Source organism: Gopherus evgoodei, chromosome 1, assembly GCF_007399415.2.
Source record: "Gopherus evgoodei ecotype Sinaloan lineage chromosome 1, rGopEvg1_v1.p, whole genome shotgun sequence".
Taxonomy (NCBI): domain Eukaryota; kingdom Metazoa; phylum Chordata; order Testudines; family Testudinidae; genus Gopherus; species Gopherus evgoodei.
Window position 1 is genome coordinate 308,918,458 of NC_044322.1, and position 21,632 is coordinate 308,940,089.

Sequence of the window (21,632 nt, forward strand, 5' to 3'; positions counted from 1 at the left end):
GTGGCCTCACCAATGCCAAATAGAGGGGAATAATCACTTCCCTTGATCTGCTGGCAATGCTCCTACTAATGCAGCCCGATATGCTGTTAGCCTTCTTGGCAACGAGGGCACACTGTTGACTCATATCCAGCTTCTCATCCACTGTAATCCCCACTGTAACCTTCTGATTTTCATATCCAAGGACTCATTCAACTCTGACTTTTAGCTGGATCAACAAAATTCCAATGCTTCATAGCTCACATTGTTCTCAAGGGAAAGATGTCAGTACCTCAATATCAACCAGTTCCACCTATGCAAAGTCTTTGGCTCTAGGAATGCTTGGAACTGAGCATTTTGAAAGACCTGATTTCAGAATCTTGGTCTTTGTCTAGATTAGGAAAAGAGGTTGAGATTAAATTGGGATTAGCCATCACATTAGTACACAATGGTGCAAATCCTTACTATTAACTGTCACTGTAGGAAACATAATAGGAGAAGTAAATGATGACCCTATCAAAATAAATATTGGCACCTGGTAGAACAAGTAACAGACAAACTAACATTTACAAAAGAAAACCTGAAAAACAAGAGCAAGAAGAGAGCACAGATCTACATCAACACCATTTTGCTAATTTTATAAAAGTATAAGCAATCCAAAAGAGAAAAGAACAAGCATGCAACCTCCTGCTCTCGCCAACACAATTTGTTGTGAGTCAACAGAATAACAGAGGAATTTTAAATTTAAAAATACCACCATTTTATATACAGAAGCATAGCTGCTATATGAAATAAATAACATCCTGTGGTGGGATCAACAAACTGCTTAAAATAAGATTCTATTAAAAAAATGGATTATTGTAATATATAGGTTTTTTTAGATGTGGAATTAGTTTATGGCAGGCCTGCACAACATGCGGCCCGCAGAGCCTCACTGTGCGGCCCGCGGGGAGATTCTAAATCCCCTGCACACGGCGCTCTGCGGGCAGCCCAGAGCCCTTTGAATCCTGGTCACGGCCGGGAATCAAACGGCTCTAGGTTGTCCGCAGTTGCGGGGAGCCCAGAGCCCTTTAAATCTCAGCCGCGGCCAGGAATCAAAGGGCTCTGGGCTGCCAGCAGAGATTCCCGGCCACGGCTGGGATTTAAAGGGCTCAGGGCTTCCCACGCTGTGGGCACCCCAGAGCCATTTGAATCCCGGCCGCGGCTGGGATTTAAAGGGCTCCCCACGCTGCGGGCACTCCATAGCCCTTTGAATCCCGGCTGCGGCTACGGCGGTAGGGCCGGCTGGGATTTAAAGGGCTCAGGGCTCCCCGCGGCTACCAGCAGCCCAGAGCCCTTTGAATTCCCGCCCGCGGCGGCTGATTGCCCCCTCCCCCAGACCCCTGCCTCTAACTGCCCCCCAGGACCCCACCCTCTATCTAAATGCCGCTGCTCCTTCTCCCCTGATTGCCCCCTCCCGAGACCCCTGCCCCTAACTGCCCCTTGGGACTCCAGCCCCTATCTAAGCCTCCCTTCTCCTTGTCCCCAACTGCTCCCTCCTGAGACCTCCCTCAACTTCCCACTAGGACCCCAACCTCTACCTGTCCCCTGATAAACCCCTGGGACTCCAATGCTTATCCAACTGCTGCCTGTCCCCAGACTGCCCCCCTGAACCTCCGCCCCATCCAACCCCCACTGCTCCCTGTCCCTTGACTGCCCCCTGGAATCCGCTACCCCTTCTCCAACCCCCAGTCCCCTTACTGTGCCACTCAGACCAGCATGTCTGGCTCCATGCAGCTCCAGATACTTTGCTGCCATGCTCCCTTGCAGAGCCCACAGCCCCCCCTCCCCCCAGCACCTGCCTTCCAGATTTGAACACCTCAAAATTCAGGAGTGCTCAAGCTCAGTTTGGGCAGCTGTTACTTCATTTCTCCCAAATCAAATATACTGATCCACTGTAACTTGCTGTAGAAAAAGTAGGATAAAATTGAGCAAGAAATGCTTATTAGGACTGGAATTGCTATTTTCAACAGCTATTGTCTTTTTGTTTATTTTAAAAGGAAGACAGTGATATTGCATTGGCAAATTCCCCACAGAAAGAAAGAGTAGAACAAAAGAATAATAAAGGCACCTCAACTTTTCCTCATTTATGGAGGACGGTCTTATAATATGCATCCAGATATCCTCCAATCACACAAGGTGAAAATTGTCCCACTTTACTGCACCTCTGTAACCATATGGGAACTAATCCTGTCTGTGTTTTGTGCGCATCCAAAATTCCTGCTGAATGACCCACCCTGGGAGCGAGTTACCAGTGACCCAGGGCTGGGGCGGCAGGAGGTGTGTGTGGGGGCACTGGTGGGGGGGGAGCCCAGGGCTGGGGCAGCAACGGGGTGGGGGAAGGGCACTGGTGGGGAGGAAAGGGGGAAGCCCAGCACTGGGGCGGCACAGAGTGGGTGGGTGGGGGGAGAGCCCAGGACTGGGGTAGCAGGGAATTACAGGGGGGAGCCAGGAGCTGGGACGGGGGGCAACCAAAGTTTTTTTTGCTTGGGGCAGCAAAAAACCTAGAGCCGGCCCTGCCAGGTTCCCCGAGCCACTGGAGCCCCGAGCCCTTTAATTTGACCCTGAGGGCTCCCAGCCACCTCTTCAGCTGGGAGCCCCTGGTTAATTTAAAATCCCCACCCCCAACCTTCCTTTTTGGCCCACAGCTGTTTTGGTGGGGCGGCGCTGGGGAAGGAGGGTTTGTTTCCGCAGGGCTGAGCAGCCCTGGGGCGGGGTGTTTCTGCGGGGCCGGGAGGTTTCAGCCCTCAGCTGTTTTCTTTGGAGTAATGTGGCCCTTGCCGCTTTACTAGTTGTGCAGGCCTGGTTTATGGCATGCCTTCAAAAAAGTGTTTTACAGTAGTGTGGTACCGTACACCATGTGACGTTTATAAATAGATCCTTGGAGCACATCCAAGTTTCTTATTAGTAAACCTTATTGCAACTATGCTGGTTCTACTTAACACCCAGTTAAGAGAGTTCATTAAAACCATCTGTCTTCATATACTATAATTATTTAAGATGATGTAATTAACAAACATATAATAAATTATAATTTAATATAATTTCCAATGTTTACATATCTAGACATAGCACCTGATGTTGTTCTTCATTAACTATTACGCAAACGGCCTCAGTTTTAGGGGATAGCAAAACCAGAAAAGCTAGCTACTTTTGAATAAAAATTTCCAAGTATAATATTTCTGGACATCTGTCTGACAGAAAAGGTGAAGACAAAGACCACAAAGCACAATTTTTGACACTTAACCTTGGTATACTTTAATATATGTCCAAGTTCCAATCATAAAAAGTAATGCCTATTTTCTTTATTCTCAATTGTATTCTTTTGGGAGAATCTATCTATTTGTATTTTAGCAATAAAAAAAATTTAATGGGAACTACTGTTACCCAATTTGGCACAAAATTAAAGTTATGTAAAAACTAGCTTAACACAAGACATGAACATAAAAATTCTTCTGCAATGTCTGTAATGCAAATATTGCTGCATTCAGTTGATATATTTGAAAGAAAGAAAGAAAGAAAGAAAGAAAGAAAGAAAGAAAGAAAGAAAGAAAGAAAGTTGAGCAGAAACCAGACTATAAACTGAATTGGAACTAACTAGTCTAATCCCCCACTCACCACCGCCCATTTCTGTCACCTGGAAATCAACAGCAAAAATGAGCAAAACAAATCATTTTTTAAAATTCTTCAAATTTGAATAATATAAGTTATTTGAAACCTTCTTAAGGAAATCTGTTGTATTATATTAACATGATAGATTCCGCTTAAGCAAACATAATGAAATGTCAAATCCCTTTCAAATATATTATATTACACGCTACCGAGCACGATATTAATCTAGGATAGTGGTCTCCAAAGTGGGGTGCACGCACCCCACGGGGTGTGCAAGATGATTCACTGTGGCGGTGCAGCAGGAGGAGCGTCGCCGGGGGGGGGAAGGAGGCGAGGGCGGCCGGAGGAGGGAGGGAACGAGTGAGCGGGGAAGCTGCCCCCGCCCCCAGGCAGGGCCACGTGGAACACAGGGGCTTTAGGGGCTGCAGGGCCCTGGCCTAAAGGAGCCCTGGCCTGCAGCTCTAAAGCCTTTTTTGGAATGCGGCCCTGAGTCCTCCGGCCCGTGGAGGAGCAGGGACAGCCGCACAGCCAGTGGCTGGAAAGAAGCAGCGCTTTCCCCTTCAAAGCCAGCTGGAGAGAAGTGGCCACTTCTCTCTGGCCACTGGCTGTGCGGCTGCCCCTGCTCCTCCTGAGTCCTCCAGCCCATGCTCGCAGGGCCACATTCCAAAAGGGACTTTAGAGCTGCAGGTCAGGGTCCTGGGGCCACCTTAGCCCAGGGGCCTGCAGCCCCTAAAGCCCCTCTGTTCTGGTGGCCTTCTGGGAGCTGCCCACCCCCCCAGCAATTGCGGCCATAGGAGCAGTGCCGCGCTGCGCAGAGCCACTTGCACATCCCCTGCACCAAACAGGAGCTGCCCCAGGTAAGTGCTCTGCACCTCTTGCCTTCCTGAGCCCTGAGCCTCCTCCCTCACCCCCACTCTGAGCGCCCTCCTGCCCCGTAACTCCCTCCCAGACCCCGCACCCCATCCTGAGCACCCTCCCACACCCTAACTCCCTCCCAGACCCCGCACACCACCCTGAGCCACCTCCCACACCCTAACCCTAATCCAGACCTTGGAATCACTGTATCACAAAGTGTTAAACCAAGATTTTCAGAAATAATGAAGCATATTCAATCACTCATTATTAACAATATTTTTTTTGTGAGAGCAAAAGGTTTTTTGTATTGTTAATAAATAAAATACAATAAAAATATTTTTTAAATATTTCATTTTTATCTCATCCTTTTTTAATTTCTATTTTTTGTATGTTTTATAAAGTACATAATATATTAGTATAGTAGTACATTCATATAATTATACATAAATAAATATGCATATATTGGGGGTGGATGCTCAAAAAAAATTCTACTGATAGGGGTGCATGATCAAAAATGTTTGGAGACCACTGATCTAGGACACAGAAGAAGTGTTACCTATAATAGAAGTGTAGCCAGAAGTAATTTTGCTACACATTAATATAGCATATCATGCCCTCTAGTGGAAAAATAAAATGTCTTATGCAAAACTAGCTACTATAACGTAAACTCTTAATTGAATCAAAGTTCTTCAGAGCTTCCAGGATCCCATAAACTTTCCCTAGGCTTCCAATGTTTCTGAATCACCAGCACATTTTCATAATCTATAGTATTTCTTTGCTGATTCCAGTCCTTAATAACTCCAGCATTGTTTTCTCTTGCCAAATAAGTTAAAGGACTTGTTTAAAATAATTCTTCAACCTTTGTCTATTTCTACAACACGTACTTCCTTTTTCTTAATGCTTTTCTTCCTACTTACCCCCAAGTTTTATCACAAACATCCTTGATTTAGTATCCTACTGTATTTTCTTAAAAGCAATAAACTGGAAAGTAGTTCAGAGTCGCATTCTGGTACAACCTATGCGAAAACCATTTTGATGCTTTAAGAGACTTAGACTATGTTACTGGCAGTGCACCAGTTAAAAACAGTCTCTAATTCAAAATTACCTTAAACAAAAATCTCTATCCGTTTTCTCCTTCCATCGTCTCCAAATACAGTAGAAAACGATCCTAAAGCTTTAAACATAAAAAAAAATTAGTAAAAATGAGCTGAACATTTTCTTTGATTTTCTATCAATCTACAATGGAAATAAAGATTCAACAATATACAAGACCACTCGGAGTTTTCGTTTTTCTTTTCGAATAATTCTGCAGTAAGATGTAGTAACCACTGTAATTGCTAATGCCATACACTCAACTGACTGCTGTTGCAGTACTACAGTTTATTAAGGCACAAGAAAATATTTGAATGATCTAAACTTTGTGTACCATTGCCTTGTACCTTAAAGAGCCATGACATGCTTTTCTAGAATTTTTTTGACAAAAAGTATGAAGTGGTTTCCTAGTTTTAAACCTCATGTCAGCAACTAGTTTTTGCTTGTACATAGTAAAGATGTTCCCAGCTGTTTAGCATGATGCCTAGGCAAAACTTCCCTTGAAGCTTTCAAGAAGCCAACACAATGGCTAGACAACACTACCACTTACTAAAATATTAGTATTTTACGAAGAAGCTTTATGATAATTCCTGGCTGCTTTGGTGGAACCAGTAAATAATATTACATCAAACTTTCTGGCCTATCACTACTTGGAAGCAACAAAGATTAGTTCACAGGATTTCCCTTGACAGGAAAATAACTGTTTTGCAGCTTGGAAGTCTGCGATTAGTGTCAATATGAAGTTGTATAAAACAGTACTGGGTTCACAGTATATTTTTATGTTACAATTTTCAGCTGAAAATAATGAAGCAGCATTTGACATCTTATAGAATCCAAGACCAAGACTTTTACAGCATTTGGCATGCAAGGCCTAATTAAATATTTTGGGGATACAAACAAGTTATTTAAAACAATCCTACTGACAAGATGGGGAAAAAAGGTTTTGTATTCCCATCATGTTCTTAGGTTACATAAGAGAACTGGAACTTAAAATGAAAAATGAATGTTAAAACACTGAGACAGTACTCCTGAAAGAGAGAGGCTGTCCTAACACATGCAAGATAAGAGTTATCTCAAACTTTCAAACTGGAATAAATCCTAAAAGGTTAACAAAATTGAGAAAAATCTAACAAGAAATGTTACATCACAAAAAAGAGAACACAATTCACAAACAACAATGATGAAAACTATATATGCTCTGGAACAGGGGTCTCAAACATGTGGCCTGTGGGCTGCATGCTGCCCACAGAGTTATTTGTGCAGCCTTCCAACCTCCCGCCCCCCATAGTTATTTCCTGCGGCCGCCAAGCTCCCCAGCATACCATGACCCTGTTCCTCTGCCTACTTCCAGGTGCTTCTCATTGCAAAACAGCTGTTTGGCAGAGCTTAGCACTTTCCTGAAGGAAGGTGGGGAGGAGCAGGAAGCCGATCACTCAGGGGAGGAGGTGGAGAAGAGGCAGAGCAAGGGCGGGGACTTAGAGAAAGAGGTTGGAATGGAGGCGGTGAAGGGGTGGAAAGAGGCGGGGGCAGGGGTGGCGCCTCCTGGAAGGGGTGGAGGGGAGCGGGGCCAGGGGCAGCAGTAGGGAGGTGTCAGTGATGCTGCCCTTGGGCCAATGTACTAGTCTTCATGTGGCTCTTGTGGTCATTTGAGTCTGAGATCCCTGCTCTAGAAAATAAGTATTCCCTCATTACATGGGTAGGGAAATAGGACACATCTGTCTTTTGCATTGATCGAACTCTCACTGCTGGATGTATTACAGAATAGCTGAAAATAAAATCTTTCTCCTAGTGGAAGAAAAGAACATGTCTTTTACAAACTTGCCTCTCTCAAATACCAAAGATTCTTCATTTGCTATTGTTAGCGATGGCCTAGAACTTTACCTCAAATACTTCTCAGCTGAGGAAGACCATAACAGAAAGAACAACTAGTACAAGACACCAGTGAAACAACTGTATGGAAACACAGGCTTGACCTTCAAAAGTTAATAATGGAGGACTAGCCCTGAGTGTCAAAAAAGGCATGAAACAAAAGAACATTCAAACCTTGCTGAAGCACCTTTCTCATTTCTGTAAAAACTACTTTGAAGAAGGAATTGTCCTGATCCTCAGCAGAGAGACCACTCAAATTCAGAATCTAAGGATGGGCCTCTGGGAAGGACTAATTAGGGGACTAAAATTAACTTCAGACACTCTTTAAACATTCCTTCCACTTGGAGTCCTTGAACTAGCCCAGATTGAAGACAATGTATTGGTCTGGTCAAAAGTGAAGGACATCCTATTAAGAAAAAACACAGTAAAGGACAGACACACACCCTAAAAATCTGAAAGAGAAATCAGACCAGCACTAATATATTACTGACATGAAAATATTTTACTACTACAAAGGATAAGGAAATAAAAAAGTTGATAATCATTTTTAAAATGAGTATATAATGTGATGCACATATACTCTTCCCCACAACTAGAAGGAAAACAAGTAAGAAGATAGTAATTTTTATGCACTATTTGCAAGAATATGTATATGCATATGTGCCAGTGCACGCACACCCACACACTGTATCTATTATTAGGGGATCCCAAAATATTCTTTAGCTAAAGAACGCTCATTTGAGATATTTATTAGATAATTAACTTTGGAAAAACTTACTATCTCTTGTTAGAGAGCTTTGTACATAACAAAAATTAAATAATGAACGATTTCCTTTTTTTTTCCGTAAGTTAGGAGTAACATTTATCCTATTGTCATTCAGTGAGATTACAGGATGGTTTGGTCATATATTTGCTTACAAAAGAACATAAAGCAAGGAACAAGGCGGCCTAACAGCCAACACACTGGTCAATCTACCCAGGAGAAATAATTCAGTATTGAAACAGTTTTGTGAAAGACAACTTCTTAAAATACTAAAAATGCAAGCAGGCCAATTAAATATTTCTTAAATCCAGACTGAGATCATTTTAATGATATTGAGGTCTGATTTCTAAATTTCACTGTGATTAGGAACTAACAAATCTTTTTTTTATCAGAATACAAACTCAGTGTGTCATTTCTATGAGATGCTTCTTTCTATTTTTAATATGTAATTTACATCAAAATGCACATCTTTTAAAAATCAACAAAGTCCTATGCATTCATCAGGAAAACAAACAAACACACACGTCCTGACATCAGAGCCTAAATGGAAATCTAATGCTAAACATTTATCACTTAACTCAAGTAATTTAAAAATACCACTGAAAACCCAATTCTTGAGTTTCACTAAATTAAACTGTTAAATGATAAAGTCTCTAAAACACATATATGCTAGCTGATAAAAGGTAATTTTAATATTCAAACCCTGATGTGAAAGCACACGTTATGAAATAATTAAAAAAGAAAACTAAGTATCAAGTTAATTCTCTCAGTAAATTATTTAAAATTTACTATAAATTAAGAATGATTATTTAAAATTGAAAGAAGCTACAAAAATATATTTGCAGCTTTCCTGTTCAGATATTAAAAATGTTATATACAGTAAAAATAGATTTCAACTTAAAACTTACTGTCATCAAATACCCCAGCATTAGCAAGCAGTAGAGTGATGATTTAGGGTCCTTTTCAAGCTGCATGACATGCTTGCTTTCATTTGACAGAAGAGTGCACACATTAATAGCAAAGTCCACTTCATTGGGGAGTCCAGATAACAGTGAAAGCACCAATTTATTATAGTCATTTGGCGAATTAAAGTCCATAGACAGCCCATAGCTTTGACGAAGATAATCTAACCAAGACAAAAAAAAGAAAGTGAGAACAATGTTTCTGTAGCCAAACTAATAAAATGAATATTCTGGCTGACACAGTAAGTAAAATATCAATAATTCTCTTTAATTTAAATAATTCATGGCATTAAACCAACTTTTCCAACATTTCATTTTTTTTTTTTCATTTTCTTTTGGGCCAGAACATTGAGACCATTCCCATCGGATGTGGATCTTGCCAGTTAGTTATTCATTTCAGAACAGAACATTGCAATATATGCTCTACTAGAGGACAACCTTAAAAACCACTCAAACTTCAGCTAGGACAGAATGCAGCCCAATTATTTAGAGTTACAATATTATTTATTTGTATTATCATACCACCTAAGAGTCCATGGCCTAACTGTAGTAGGTGCTGTACAAATACAGAACAAAAAAAGACAGTCCCAGCCCCAAAGAGTTTACAATCTAAGTAGACTGCATTGGCATCAAATTTGTGTCTGTGTTCCAGTAAAGATTTGCATTTTGATCTGAAGAACCCCATATGGTATGGATTCTCTGGCTACATTACGGACCATCTGGCTCCTCAAGTTGTAACCCAGAAACTGAGATCAGCAGAACCCAGATTTAAACATTTGTGAGCTACACGGAGACCATTATTGGTGAAAACTCTGAAATTTGCTCCTTAACTTGGCCTAATAGATCCTGAGTTTGTTGATTTTCAAAGAATATCACTTCAAGGCCTATCTGTCAGTTTACCCAAACTCTGGAAGAGCTGGGGTTATTTATGGATTTGGAGGTTTTCTTGTTTTTTGGGTAACAGGAGAAAATATTTTATGTTAGATAATGATTTGATAGACAAAGTGTTGATGTTTTTTAATAACACTGTAAATGCATTTAAAGACTGCCCCAGTTAAAACAGGCAAAATTAAAATAAATATCACAACAATCTTTTTCTCAAAAATTTAATTTACCTGACACACTGTGTTGCTGGTAATTGTAGGAAGATGGAATTGCACCTATAGGAAGTTGTGGCTTTGGATTGCCTGGTTGTACCTCATCATCGTCCTCCCCAAAATGATGCACTTTCTCGTACTTTTCTAGATAGCTGAAATTAAGACAGCAAAGATTTTTAATATTTATCATGCAACTAACACTCCTGTCCTCTAAGAGTTGAACTGCTGAAGGAAACAGTAGCAACTGTAGAAAAAGAGGTTTATTGAAAGCAATAGTTAAACTGTGGTATAAGATACAAAACCATGAATCAGACTAACAAAAGGTGATACAGGCAGGTAAGTGAAATCATGATTTAGATATGAAATTTGTTTATATTTGCCAATAATACTCCTTGGCTAAAAATTATAGTATAACTAGCCACCTTGTAACTAAGCTCATTTTCTTTTTCTGTGGATCAGTTTTTGCTTTTGTTACCCGACATATTTTTATATGTGCTTTTATTACCTGCAGGTAGAAGTACTTACAAATTACTACAAGAAATTTCACCAGAAATATTTTACATAGTTTACCATTAGAAGCATAATATGGTGAGGGGTAGGCAACACAGACATAATCAACAGGTTAAAAACAGTGGTTCATAAAGAAAATACTAGAAATATAAATATACTAAATTCAACATGTGGACACTGAAAATGCTAAGACTCAGTAACAAGCTGAATGACACTATTGGAACTCCGTTAGAATCTCTCATGCAGTAATGCAGACAGAATGTGATATTTTATGAGGTGATAGGCTATGTCAAAAGGGGCAAGAAAACAGAAATTATACACAGTCATGGCTGGATACATCAAATTGGTGGTAACAAGACAAACTGTTAATGTGTACAGTAACTCCTCGCTTAACACTGTAGTTATGTTCTTGAAAAATGCAATTTTAAGTGAAACAATGTTAAGTGAATCCCATTACCCTATAAGAATTAATGTAAATAGGGGAGGGGGTTAGGTTCCAGGGAATTTTTTTTCATCACACAAAAGGCAAAAAAAAGAGCATTTTCATAAAGAGACAGTAGGGTCTGTCTGTTTGATGGGAAGAGCTGGAGGAGGGGAGGGGAGTTTTAAGGGAAGGCATGGAGTAGGGGCAGGCACATGCTCACCATAGCATTTGACACTGTGAGAAAGGGCGCTAAATTGTGGGCTTCTAGGTAATGATAACACTTCTGGGTTTTGACCTACAGGTGGGGGGTATTCTGGGTTCTGACCTGTAGGGGGAGGTATTCACATACTTTTCATTGATCAGAAAAACTGAATGCCTTTTCTGGGATCTGAAACTTCATAGTCACTTTTTGTGGACCCCTTAGAAAGTCTGCGGACCAGTTGAAAACAACTGGCCTAATTTTAAGCATGTCACTATTCTCATTGATTTTAATGGGACTACTCACATGCCTAGAATTACAATCATGCTTAAATTCCTTGCTGAACCAGAGCCTAAAACAAGCAAACATATCTTTAAATTTCAACCAATATAATTTTCATAATAAAAAGCTTTATTAAAGGTTTAAGTAAATCTCATAAGAGGAAGAAAATTAAGAGTTAAAAAAGGCTGTGAGTAGGTGTTGCATAAAACAATTATGATTAATCAGACGTACAGCACTTTGGACACATAAAGCACTATGTAAATTATAAGTATTATTAGATAACCCACTGCTGGGAAATCATCTTTATTACATAGGCTTCATATGGTGAGTCAAGGACCTAGCAGAAATCTTAACTATATCACTTTGCTCTTGCTAATTAAAATAAATTTATATTTGAACACTGTTACTTCTATATTTCTTCAAAATACAGATCTTCACTGATGCTATTTACCTTTTCATTTAATGTCTGAAAAAGAGCAGACCCCAAAATATTATGAGTAACTGAATTTTCTTTACACTTAATGTCAAATGTCAGCATTCCCCCCACACACCCACCCCATCATCAGGACTTAAATTTTCAGTTCTTCCCTTACAGCTCATTTTCCTTCTGCTTCTCACTTCTTTCCCTCCCCTTGAGCCCTTTAATCAAAATTTCAGCCAAATACTATTTATAACTTTCATACGTCAAGAGGTGCTTTTTAGCATGTGCATTTTCACAACTCTACTCTGAGCAAAATGAAAACATGACTGCAGCTCCTTTTTAAATAACTTCACTCTTTGCTGGAGTGATGGGACATTTAAAAAGACTAATACTTTACAAAAACCCACACAATTACATACTTTTTCAGTATTTTCTCTCCTTCCATTGTATTTTACCAAAAGAGATGCATCACAATAGAAGCTTTACTTTTCGTTATAATCAGCCACCATCAAAATTTATTGCTTCAATCACTTCCATTCCCTAGCAATGAATTCTTATGCATCCTATACTTAGTGTTGCATCACTAGATGCATTAGGTAGGAAGAATACAAAGATCGGAGGGGCCAATTTTTGTTTTCCAAGGCTTTGTTCACTTTATAACTTTTAACCAATTTTCTGGTAATCTTTTTTAAATTGTTAATGCATTTTTTTTTGAAGAGAACATAACAACCATGTGCAAACCCTGCACAAGAGGTAGCCTTGAACAACACATGGGATCAAATGGTTTTAAAGTAATGGGGAGAGATGTACTGAATAACTATGTAAATTGGTTTTCCAGTAATACAAAAATTACCAGAATGGCATCAATAAATAAATGCAAAGTGGTTACTTCTAAATAAACAGTGAGATTTGATACATTCATTGCCAAGTGTACATGGCTAAAAAAGAGCACAAAGCTATATTAGAATGGTTGACCATTCAGACTGACAGACAGGAAACAGTGTGATGAATCACGGGTTACTTGTCCCATAATTTCACACATTCCAAAATATAGCTGAACTGGTTTTCCAGAGGAACGATTTAGATTCTCTAATGTGGCTTTAAAACAAGGTTTGAGATGAACAGGATAAAGCATTAATCTTCAAATGTGAAAGTTAAGAATTGATGCTTTTATATGATCTGAAAAAAAAATCATCTTTCCAGTCAAATAAAGCATTCATTTTTAGCTCTGGGAGTTTTGCAAAATATGTAAACTTAGATCATGTTCCGATTACCATCTTCTTTGAATCCAGAAATTATTTAGTGACCTCCAGCTGAAGAACCATTGGAGTTAGACATGAGAGCTTTATATCATCTTTCAGTGTAAATTCCCAGCTTTCTGAGTTAGAGATTAGTACTTTATATTCAGATTAGGGCTGTCGAGATTAAAAAAATTAATTGCAATTAAGGACACTGTTAAACAATAATAGAATACCATTTACTTATTTTTTTTGCATGTTTACTACACTTTCAAATATATTAATTTCAATTACAACACAGAATACAAAGGGCACAGAGCTCACTTTATATTTATTTTTATTACAAATATTTGCACTGTAAAAACAACAAAAATATTTTTCAATTCACCTCAGTGCAATCTCTTTATCATGAAATTTGAACTTACAAATGTAGAATTATGTAAAACTTTAGAACGTACAAGTCCACTCAGTCCTACTTTTTAGTCAGCCAGTCACTCAGACAAACAAGGTTGGTTACAATTTGCACGAGATAATGCAGCCCACTGCTTGTTTACTATGACACCTGAAAGTGAGAACAGGCATTCGCATGGCACTGTTGTAGCTGGTGTTGCAAGATATTTATGTGCCAGATGCGCTAAAGATTCATATGTCCCTTCATGGTTCAACCACCATTCCACAGGACATGCCTTCATGCTGATGATGGGTTCTACTCGATAACAATCCAAAAAAGTGCGGACAGATGAATGTTCATTTTCATCCTCTGAGTATGTCACTAGCAGGTTGATTTTCTCTTTTGGTGTTCAGGTTCTGTTGTTTCTGCATCGGAGATTTGTTCTTTTAAGACTTTTGAAAGCATGTTCCACACCTCGTTCCTATAAGATTTTGGACAGCACTTCAAATTCTTAAACCTTGGGTGGAGTACTGTAGCTATCTTTAGAAATCTCACATTGATACCTTCCTTGCATTTTGTCAAATCTGCAGCAAAAGTGTTCTTAAAATGAATATGTGCTGAGTCATCATCCGAGACTACTATAACATGAAATATATGGCAGAATGCGGGTTAAACAAAGCCAGAGACATACAATTCTCCCCCAAGGAGTTCAGTCACAAATTTAATTAACATGTGATTTTTTAAAATAAGATTCATCAGCATGGAAGCATGTCCTCTGGAATGGTGGCTGACGCATGAAAGGGCATACGAATGTTTAGCATATCTAGCACATAAATACCTTGCAATGCCAGCTACAAAAGTGCCATGTGAACATCTGTTCTCGCTTTCTGACGACATAAATAAGAAGTGGGCAGCGTTATCGCCCATAAATGTAAACAAACTTGTTTGTCTTAGTGATTGGCTGAACAAGAAGTAGGACTGAGTGGACTTTTAGGCGATAAAGTTTTGCTATTTTTTTTTTGTTTTTGAGTGCAGTTATGTACCTCGCCAAAAAAAATCTACATTTGTAAGTTGCACTTTCACAATAAAGAGATTTCACTACAGTACTTATATGAGGTGAACTGAAGATATTATTTCTTTTACTTTTTTACAGTACAAATATTTGTAATAAAAATATATAGTGTACACTTTGAATTCTGTGTAGTATTGAAATCAATATATTTGAAAATGTAGACAAACATCCAAAAATATTTAATAAGTTTCAATTGGTATCCTATTGTTTAACAGTGCAATTAAAACAAAGATTAATCGTGATTAATTCTGTTGAGTTAATCACGTGAGTTAGCTGTCATTAATCGACAGCCCCTAATTCAGATACATTACTACTGGCTGCTAAAAATCACAAGGGGAAAAACTACCTCACAGGTGCCTAGATGGTGAATCAGTCTACATATTTTTAGGGACACTAAATATTTCCAACCTCTGTTCTGGCTAAATTAATAAGCAAATGTCAGTCCCTGGCAACTATTCTAATATTTTTTCAATTAAAAAAATATTGCTGTGCTCTAACTTTAAAAAACCCAAAAGATTAAGAAAATCCAATGCTATGGAAATTAGATTTCTTACTCAGCTTCAAATTCAAATCACTCACTTGTCTCCTGGAGCAAGTTAAAAAAACAAACAAAAATAACCAAAAAGCAAAACAAACAAAAAATAAAATAAAACCAGGTAAGTAAGTTTGCATTAGTTTTTCCATCATTGTCACAATAAGGAAGAAAGGGTATATTAAAACCTAGCCTGTTAAAGACTGCTTTCACTCCCAATATTGATAGCAAAGGAGACAAAATCAAACCCTGGTCCTGAAGACTCTTATGCACATGCTGAATTTTACTTCCATAAGGCCTCACACAAAGTCCACTGAAATCAAGGAAATTTACCCCACTGATTTAGCATTAGGTTCATGAGTATTCTCAATTATCTCAGTGGGATTACCCCTAGTAATAAAATGAAGCCTGTGTTTTCAGGTTCGGGGGACCTGCCTTAATCTTACATTTCCTGATTTTTGCTGGTTTGCCTCAAAAGCTCAGCATTATTTAAACATTTTTACTATTAAATATAATAATAATATTGCATAGAACAGTGTTTTCCAAACTTGGGATACCGCTTGTATAGGGAAAGCCTCTGGCGGGCCGGGACAGTTTATATACCTGCTGCGTCCACAGGTCCAGCCGATCGCGGCACCAATTGGACGCGGTTCGCTGCTTCAGGCCAATGGGAGCTGCTGGAAGTAGCGGACATTAAGTCCCTCACCCCGCGCTGTTTCCTGCAGCCCCCATTGGCCTGCAACAGTGAACCGCGGCCAGTGGGAGCCGCGATCAGCGGACATGGCAGGTAACCAAACTGGCCTGGCCCACCAGGGGCTTTCCCTACACAAGCGGCATCCCAAATTTGGGAAACACTGGCACAGAAGAATATAAAATGCCTATTCAGAAGCCCACCCAGTAATAAGAGTAAAGTGGCAGTTGCAGCCACAAGTCAAAGACATAATCTAGGATCTGAGAAGGCAACTTAAAGCTACTCTCCCTACTCAGGGCCATCCCTACCCAGATGTAGCTGCATGCTCCTCCAGCCCCACCCACACTCCACCCCTTCCCCAAAGCCCCCTCCCCCTCCCCGCACTTCCCTGAGGACTGCAGCATGGGGCAGGCCTGCACTCATCAGCAGGGGTAAGTGGAGCGACCCAGACCCAGCCTGCTCCGCTCCCTTGGCTCCCAGCCATGCAGCTGGTGAGTGCTGAGGGGCAGTTCCCCCCTGTCCCCCAAGCCTGGGAGCCAGGGGAGCAGAGTGGAGTGGGCTGGGGCTGGGTCACTCCTCTTCCTGCTGTCCTGTGATTGCGGGGTCGAGCCTGGGGTCGAGCCCGCCCTGCACTCACTAGGTGGCAGGAAGTGGAGTGACCTGACCCGAACCCACTCTGCTCAGCAGGCTCGAGCTGGAGGGCGTTCGCACCCTCTTCCCCGTGGAAACTTGCGGCCCTAGTCAGCCCTCCCCCCCGCCCCGGAGGCCTGGGGGCTGCGTAGGGCACCAAAATGGCTAGGGATGGCCCTGTCTCTACTCCTGGGTATAGTGTTCTGTGCTGTCTCTCCTGAGAAGTACAGAACAGAATTTAGTTTGTCGTCATCCGTTTTTCAATTTGGAAGTAGATTATCATCTCTCTGGTCAATAGCAAAAGCCACACAACATACAAAGTACTGAAACATGGGGAAATTAAATGCCTAATTTTTCAAAAGCGACTAGGGATTTTTTGAGTGCTCAACCACAGTTGCCTGATTTTTAGATGACAAGTGCTCAGTACTTTCTGAAAATGAGGTCTCCTTTAAAAGAACCTCAAGTCGGGCACCCAAAAATGAAGAAACCAAAGTCACTGGTCACTTTTAAAAATTTAAACCAACATGTATTATGCAAATTTCTACTTAGACTAGACTAAACAGCAGAAATACAAATGATCTTTATTCATTTTCAAATTATCACTGCAAAAGCCTTAATTTTCTAACTAGAAACAAAACCTTTAAAAAGTGTACTTTTATTTACAAAAGACAAATTATACGTCCATATTTCTGAACGAAAAAAAGTTTGCAATCTGATTTTTAGTTTTATAAAGTTATGTTACTAAAATAGGTTATTGTTTTAATTAAAATTATGAGGAAATTAGCTTTATGAAAGTGACTAATATTTTGCCTATTTAGACTACATATTTCAATAACATAAAGCAGCTTCTTATTTTATCAGAAAGTGTAAATAAAACTTGTATTAAGAAATTTGAAAAGCAGTTAACAGGAAGAAATCTGGATGGTATATGAGCCAGTTGCATATGGAATTTACCCCAGAATAGGTATGTACAGTTCTCAAGCTGTAGTGTGTGGTGCTGTGTGAAACTGTTTCTCTCATAATACCATATCCAACTGTATCTCTGTAGGTTTTTTGTACTACACCCACCAGCTTTTTATCTGAGTAAATCATGTCAATCTTCAAACAGTCTTCTTGCTATTTGTAGATCTATTCTAAGATTTTAAGCTTTCCTTTAGAGTTTTTTTTTTGACCAACTAAATCAGGACATGAAAAGTTGACTACACGCCTACCACCCAAGGGCTTACACAACAGATGAGGAAGTCCAACCAGATATGTCTAAGCCAACATTCTAGTGAAAATCCCAGCTTCCTCTTATCTTTACTTTCAGCTACCAAGAAAAGAAAAAGACTTAAAATTCTTATCAGAGTGCTGCACCCGAGACTCTGCACCTGAAACTCTCTTTTTCTTACCAACCTCTATCTAGCCTACATCTGAAGGAATTAAATAGCATCCTCCCCTTCACCTCTGCTGGAAGAGAGGAGTCGCTCTTACTTTCTCTCCCCACCTTTCACTGCTACCTACTTAGTGTCCCGTCCCCAGCAGCTACCTGATTATCTGGAGGGAAGGGGGAAACTTCTCAGTGAGGTATGGATGTCACGCTATTCAGTCTTCTGGCTGTTGTGCATATATTGACGGCAGTGGGAATCACTATATGCCTTTCTTACCGTCTGAGCCTCACTTTTGAGCCTATCCCCACATATATGGCTCCAAGTTTCTCTCTAGTGAGTAGCCCCAAGTCCTGCCCCTGCTGCTGCTCCTAACTTTTCTTAGTAGCAATCGAGTGAAAATGAAGTTTGCTTACGTGTAACTGAAGTTCTTTATCCTAAGTCTTTATATATTCCCATTGTGGCATATGTATTTTGATCCAACAAGTGGGAACATGCAGAAACCACTTGAAGTGGGATGATTCTTGTCAGTTTCAGTGTTGCCCAGATGATTTTGATTAGGAACATTGAAGCTGACCAGACTTGTTTGTTTCTCTCTGCAATTGCTTAATAATGCAATGAACAGCAGAAGCACTACAGCAGTCTATCTGCAGACTCAGGAAGACTGCACTGTCAGTTCATTTTTAGTTCATACCTAAGTTATTTTATTAACCTAGAAAGGCTAGAAACTTTTTTTTTCTTAATGAAAGCTTAAATTCTGTAGAAATTGATGGCTTAGCCCGCTTCCTCCAAACTCTCCATGGTCAAAAAGTTTTTCTTGCTATTGGCAACTAGTTTTCAAAATCTGAACTCAACTGAAATTTTTTGCATTCCACATGGCTGCTTCATGGCTTTGTTGGATGTTTCTGTGGTGAAAATTCAACTCTGATCAAAATCTGCAAACAGCATCAAATTATTTTCAAGCTTCTGAGATATCTTGAGCCACCTACTTCACAGAATCTCCAAAAGAAGCCTGATGCTTACAACGGCAGAGGCTAGAATGGAATAAAATTTTTTAAATAATTTGTTTAATACATCTCTTTCTGAAATAAAACAATTCACTGATCTGCCTAGAGGCCAGGAAGTAGCAATTCTGCAGATTTCCAGTAATGCTGCAAACTCGAAGAAATTTTTTTTAAGTTTCACTTTTCTTTTCTGCACTGAAAGATACAGTGCAAATCACAGCACAAAGATGACAGCAGAGAAGAGCACTGCCAAAGGCATCCAAAGTTAGGGCAGCCAAGCCATACGTGCACTTTTTGATGACACATTAGCATATCCACTGTCAAGACAAAAACAAGGGAAAGAAGAACACAAAGATCCCAAATCCCAGAATAATCTACCCCAATGGGGTAATAAATACAGAAAGAGCCCTCAAAGTAGCTCTTGTAGCCAATTTCCACAAGATGACAGAGCAAATGCTGCTACTTGTGGAACAAATGTACATCAGAAGGGGAGACGAGTAAGATTAATGATGAAGGAAAGAAAGAGAAGTTGGAGGAAACATAGCAATGACAGGAAGGATAAGAGAAGAGAGCAGATGTTTACTGCCATGATGGAGACTTCTGAGTGTTCAGTGATAAGCAGATCTTTGACTTGAACATGGATATCTATGATAGTTTGAATTTCCTGCTGAATTTTTTAGGTTGCTTGTTAGATGGGAAGAGAGTGTCTTCTTGGTGGCATATTTTCCAGGAAAGCGCTATATTTCTGCTGTTTGAATTTCCTGCTGAATTTTTTAGGTTGCTTGTTAGATGGGAAGAGAGTGTCTTCTTGGTGGCATATTTTCCAGGAAAGCGCTATATTTCTGCTGTGTTTGGGTCAGTACCGTCTACCTGTCAACATAAAAAGTTGTCTGCTGTGCTGTTGAAGCCATGTAGGTCCAAGGATATTAGAAAGACAAAGTGTGTAAAGTAATATCTTTTACTGAACAACTTTTGCTTTCAAGCTTACACAGGGCTCTTCTTCAAAGCTTCTCTCTCTCATCAACAAAAAAGTTAGTCCAATAGAAGATATTACCTCACCCACCTTGTGTCTCTACCAAAAAAGTTGGCTTTTGTTCTTTTGATTTTTAAATTCATGTCTCCCTTTCTGTACAGCAGCTCTAATATAGGTATAAGCTTCATAATTAGGTTGTACATAGGTTGATAAGGATTTGAAGGTAAACATGTAAGTGTTGGAGAAAGAAGGGAAAATTAGTTTTCTTATTTCTTCTAGAAGAGATCCACTGCTTTAGACAGATGTCATAACCTCAAAGTATTTTTGTTCATGTCAGTGGAATGGAGGCACAAACTCCCATTTTTCATATTTTTTTTTAACCTATAAGTTCCTCCTGTTGGAAGGATTGCTTAAGCAAATAAACTTTCCCTAGGCAAGTACTTCATACAACTAGAACAATTAGCATTTACAATAGGGTTACAATACAGTTTAAATGGAAAAAATAAACATAACTGTTGTGTTGATATAATCAATGTGCCATTTTGGCCCTATTTGGCATTTCCTGCTATCCTGAATTGAAGATTCAAAACAAAAGAATCACATGCTAGATTAGCCTACAAGGAATACTTCATAAACTGAGGGTGCGCCTGTTCAGAGCACTGGATTCATACTAAGGGAAAACAAAATTACAGGAGGTATGAAAACCTTTAAATAGTTGTTAATGAGGATTCTGGGATAGGCATATTATTGTAACATTTTATACAGAGAGCTCTATTACACCTTCAATTTTGGAGACTGTTTCTGGGCCGCACTAGCTGTATACATTTAATAAAAGCCATAGAATGATGAGTCCTACTCCTCTTAATCTTTCTTCCCCAAACCAACACTTTTAGTAAAGTAATGACAGAGAGCATCCTTATCTGATTTCTTTGTCTGACACTGGCAGACAGTGAATTTCCAAATCCACATTCAAGTTGTCCGGCTAGAGCACCTCTTTGTTTCATTCTAGGCATTTATGTAGCATTCTCCATTCTGTTCACAGAGGTTATGAATCATAAGCAGCAAGGACAGTCAAAATGTAATATGGGTAATTGCTGTTCACATGACATCTCCACCTTCCCTTCAGTTGTCTAAAAACACCACTCTGTTGCTGCTGAAGTGACAGCTAAAGTGCTGCTTATCATCCTGGTCTTGGATTCATCAAGCAAGACAGCAAAAGGTTGGCAGGATTCTGGGATCTGGATAAGAAATTCTATAATCTTGGGTTTCCAAAAGGGTTAACCCGTTCTGTAAAAACACCCGCGTACTTTGTGTCAGCAGCAAGGGCTGATACAGATTAGACGAGCCACCTGGATTTCCCCAAACTGCGCTGATACAAAAATATCAGCATAGCCTGGCAGGTGTGTATGCATTAAACTGAAATCATACACAATTATGTCGAGGAAAAGCTGTATGCATGCACTGAAACTGTTTTTGCTCTAATTGGGTGTGAGAGTACCCAGCTGCTCCTCAGAGCAGGGACTGTGTTAATTCTGAGTCTTGCCTACACTAGAGAATTATATTATGTGGCTGATCCAATGCAAGTTGCAACAGTTCAAGGCACCCATGCTAATCATCCTATTTCAGGTAAACT

The 21,632-nt window shown here is 39.8% G+C and overlaps 1 protein-coding gene across 1 annotated transcript in view; it reads right to left on the reverse strand.

Moving 5' to 3' along the window:
* Nucleotides 1-21,632, reverse strand: part of ARID2 (AT-rich interaction domain 2) — a 172,074-nt gene that overhangs the window by 74,736 nt on the left and 75,706 nt on the right. The window contains 5 exon segments of the mRNA XM_030548903.1: nt 5,595-5,624; nt 5,627-5,656; nt 9,115-9,156; nt 9,159-9,332; nt 10,284-10,417. Of these exon segments, the coding sequence (XP_030404763.1) occupies nt 5,595-5,624; nt 5,627-5,656; nt 9,115-9,156; nt 9,159-9,332; nt 10,284-10,417 (410 nt within the window).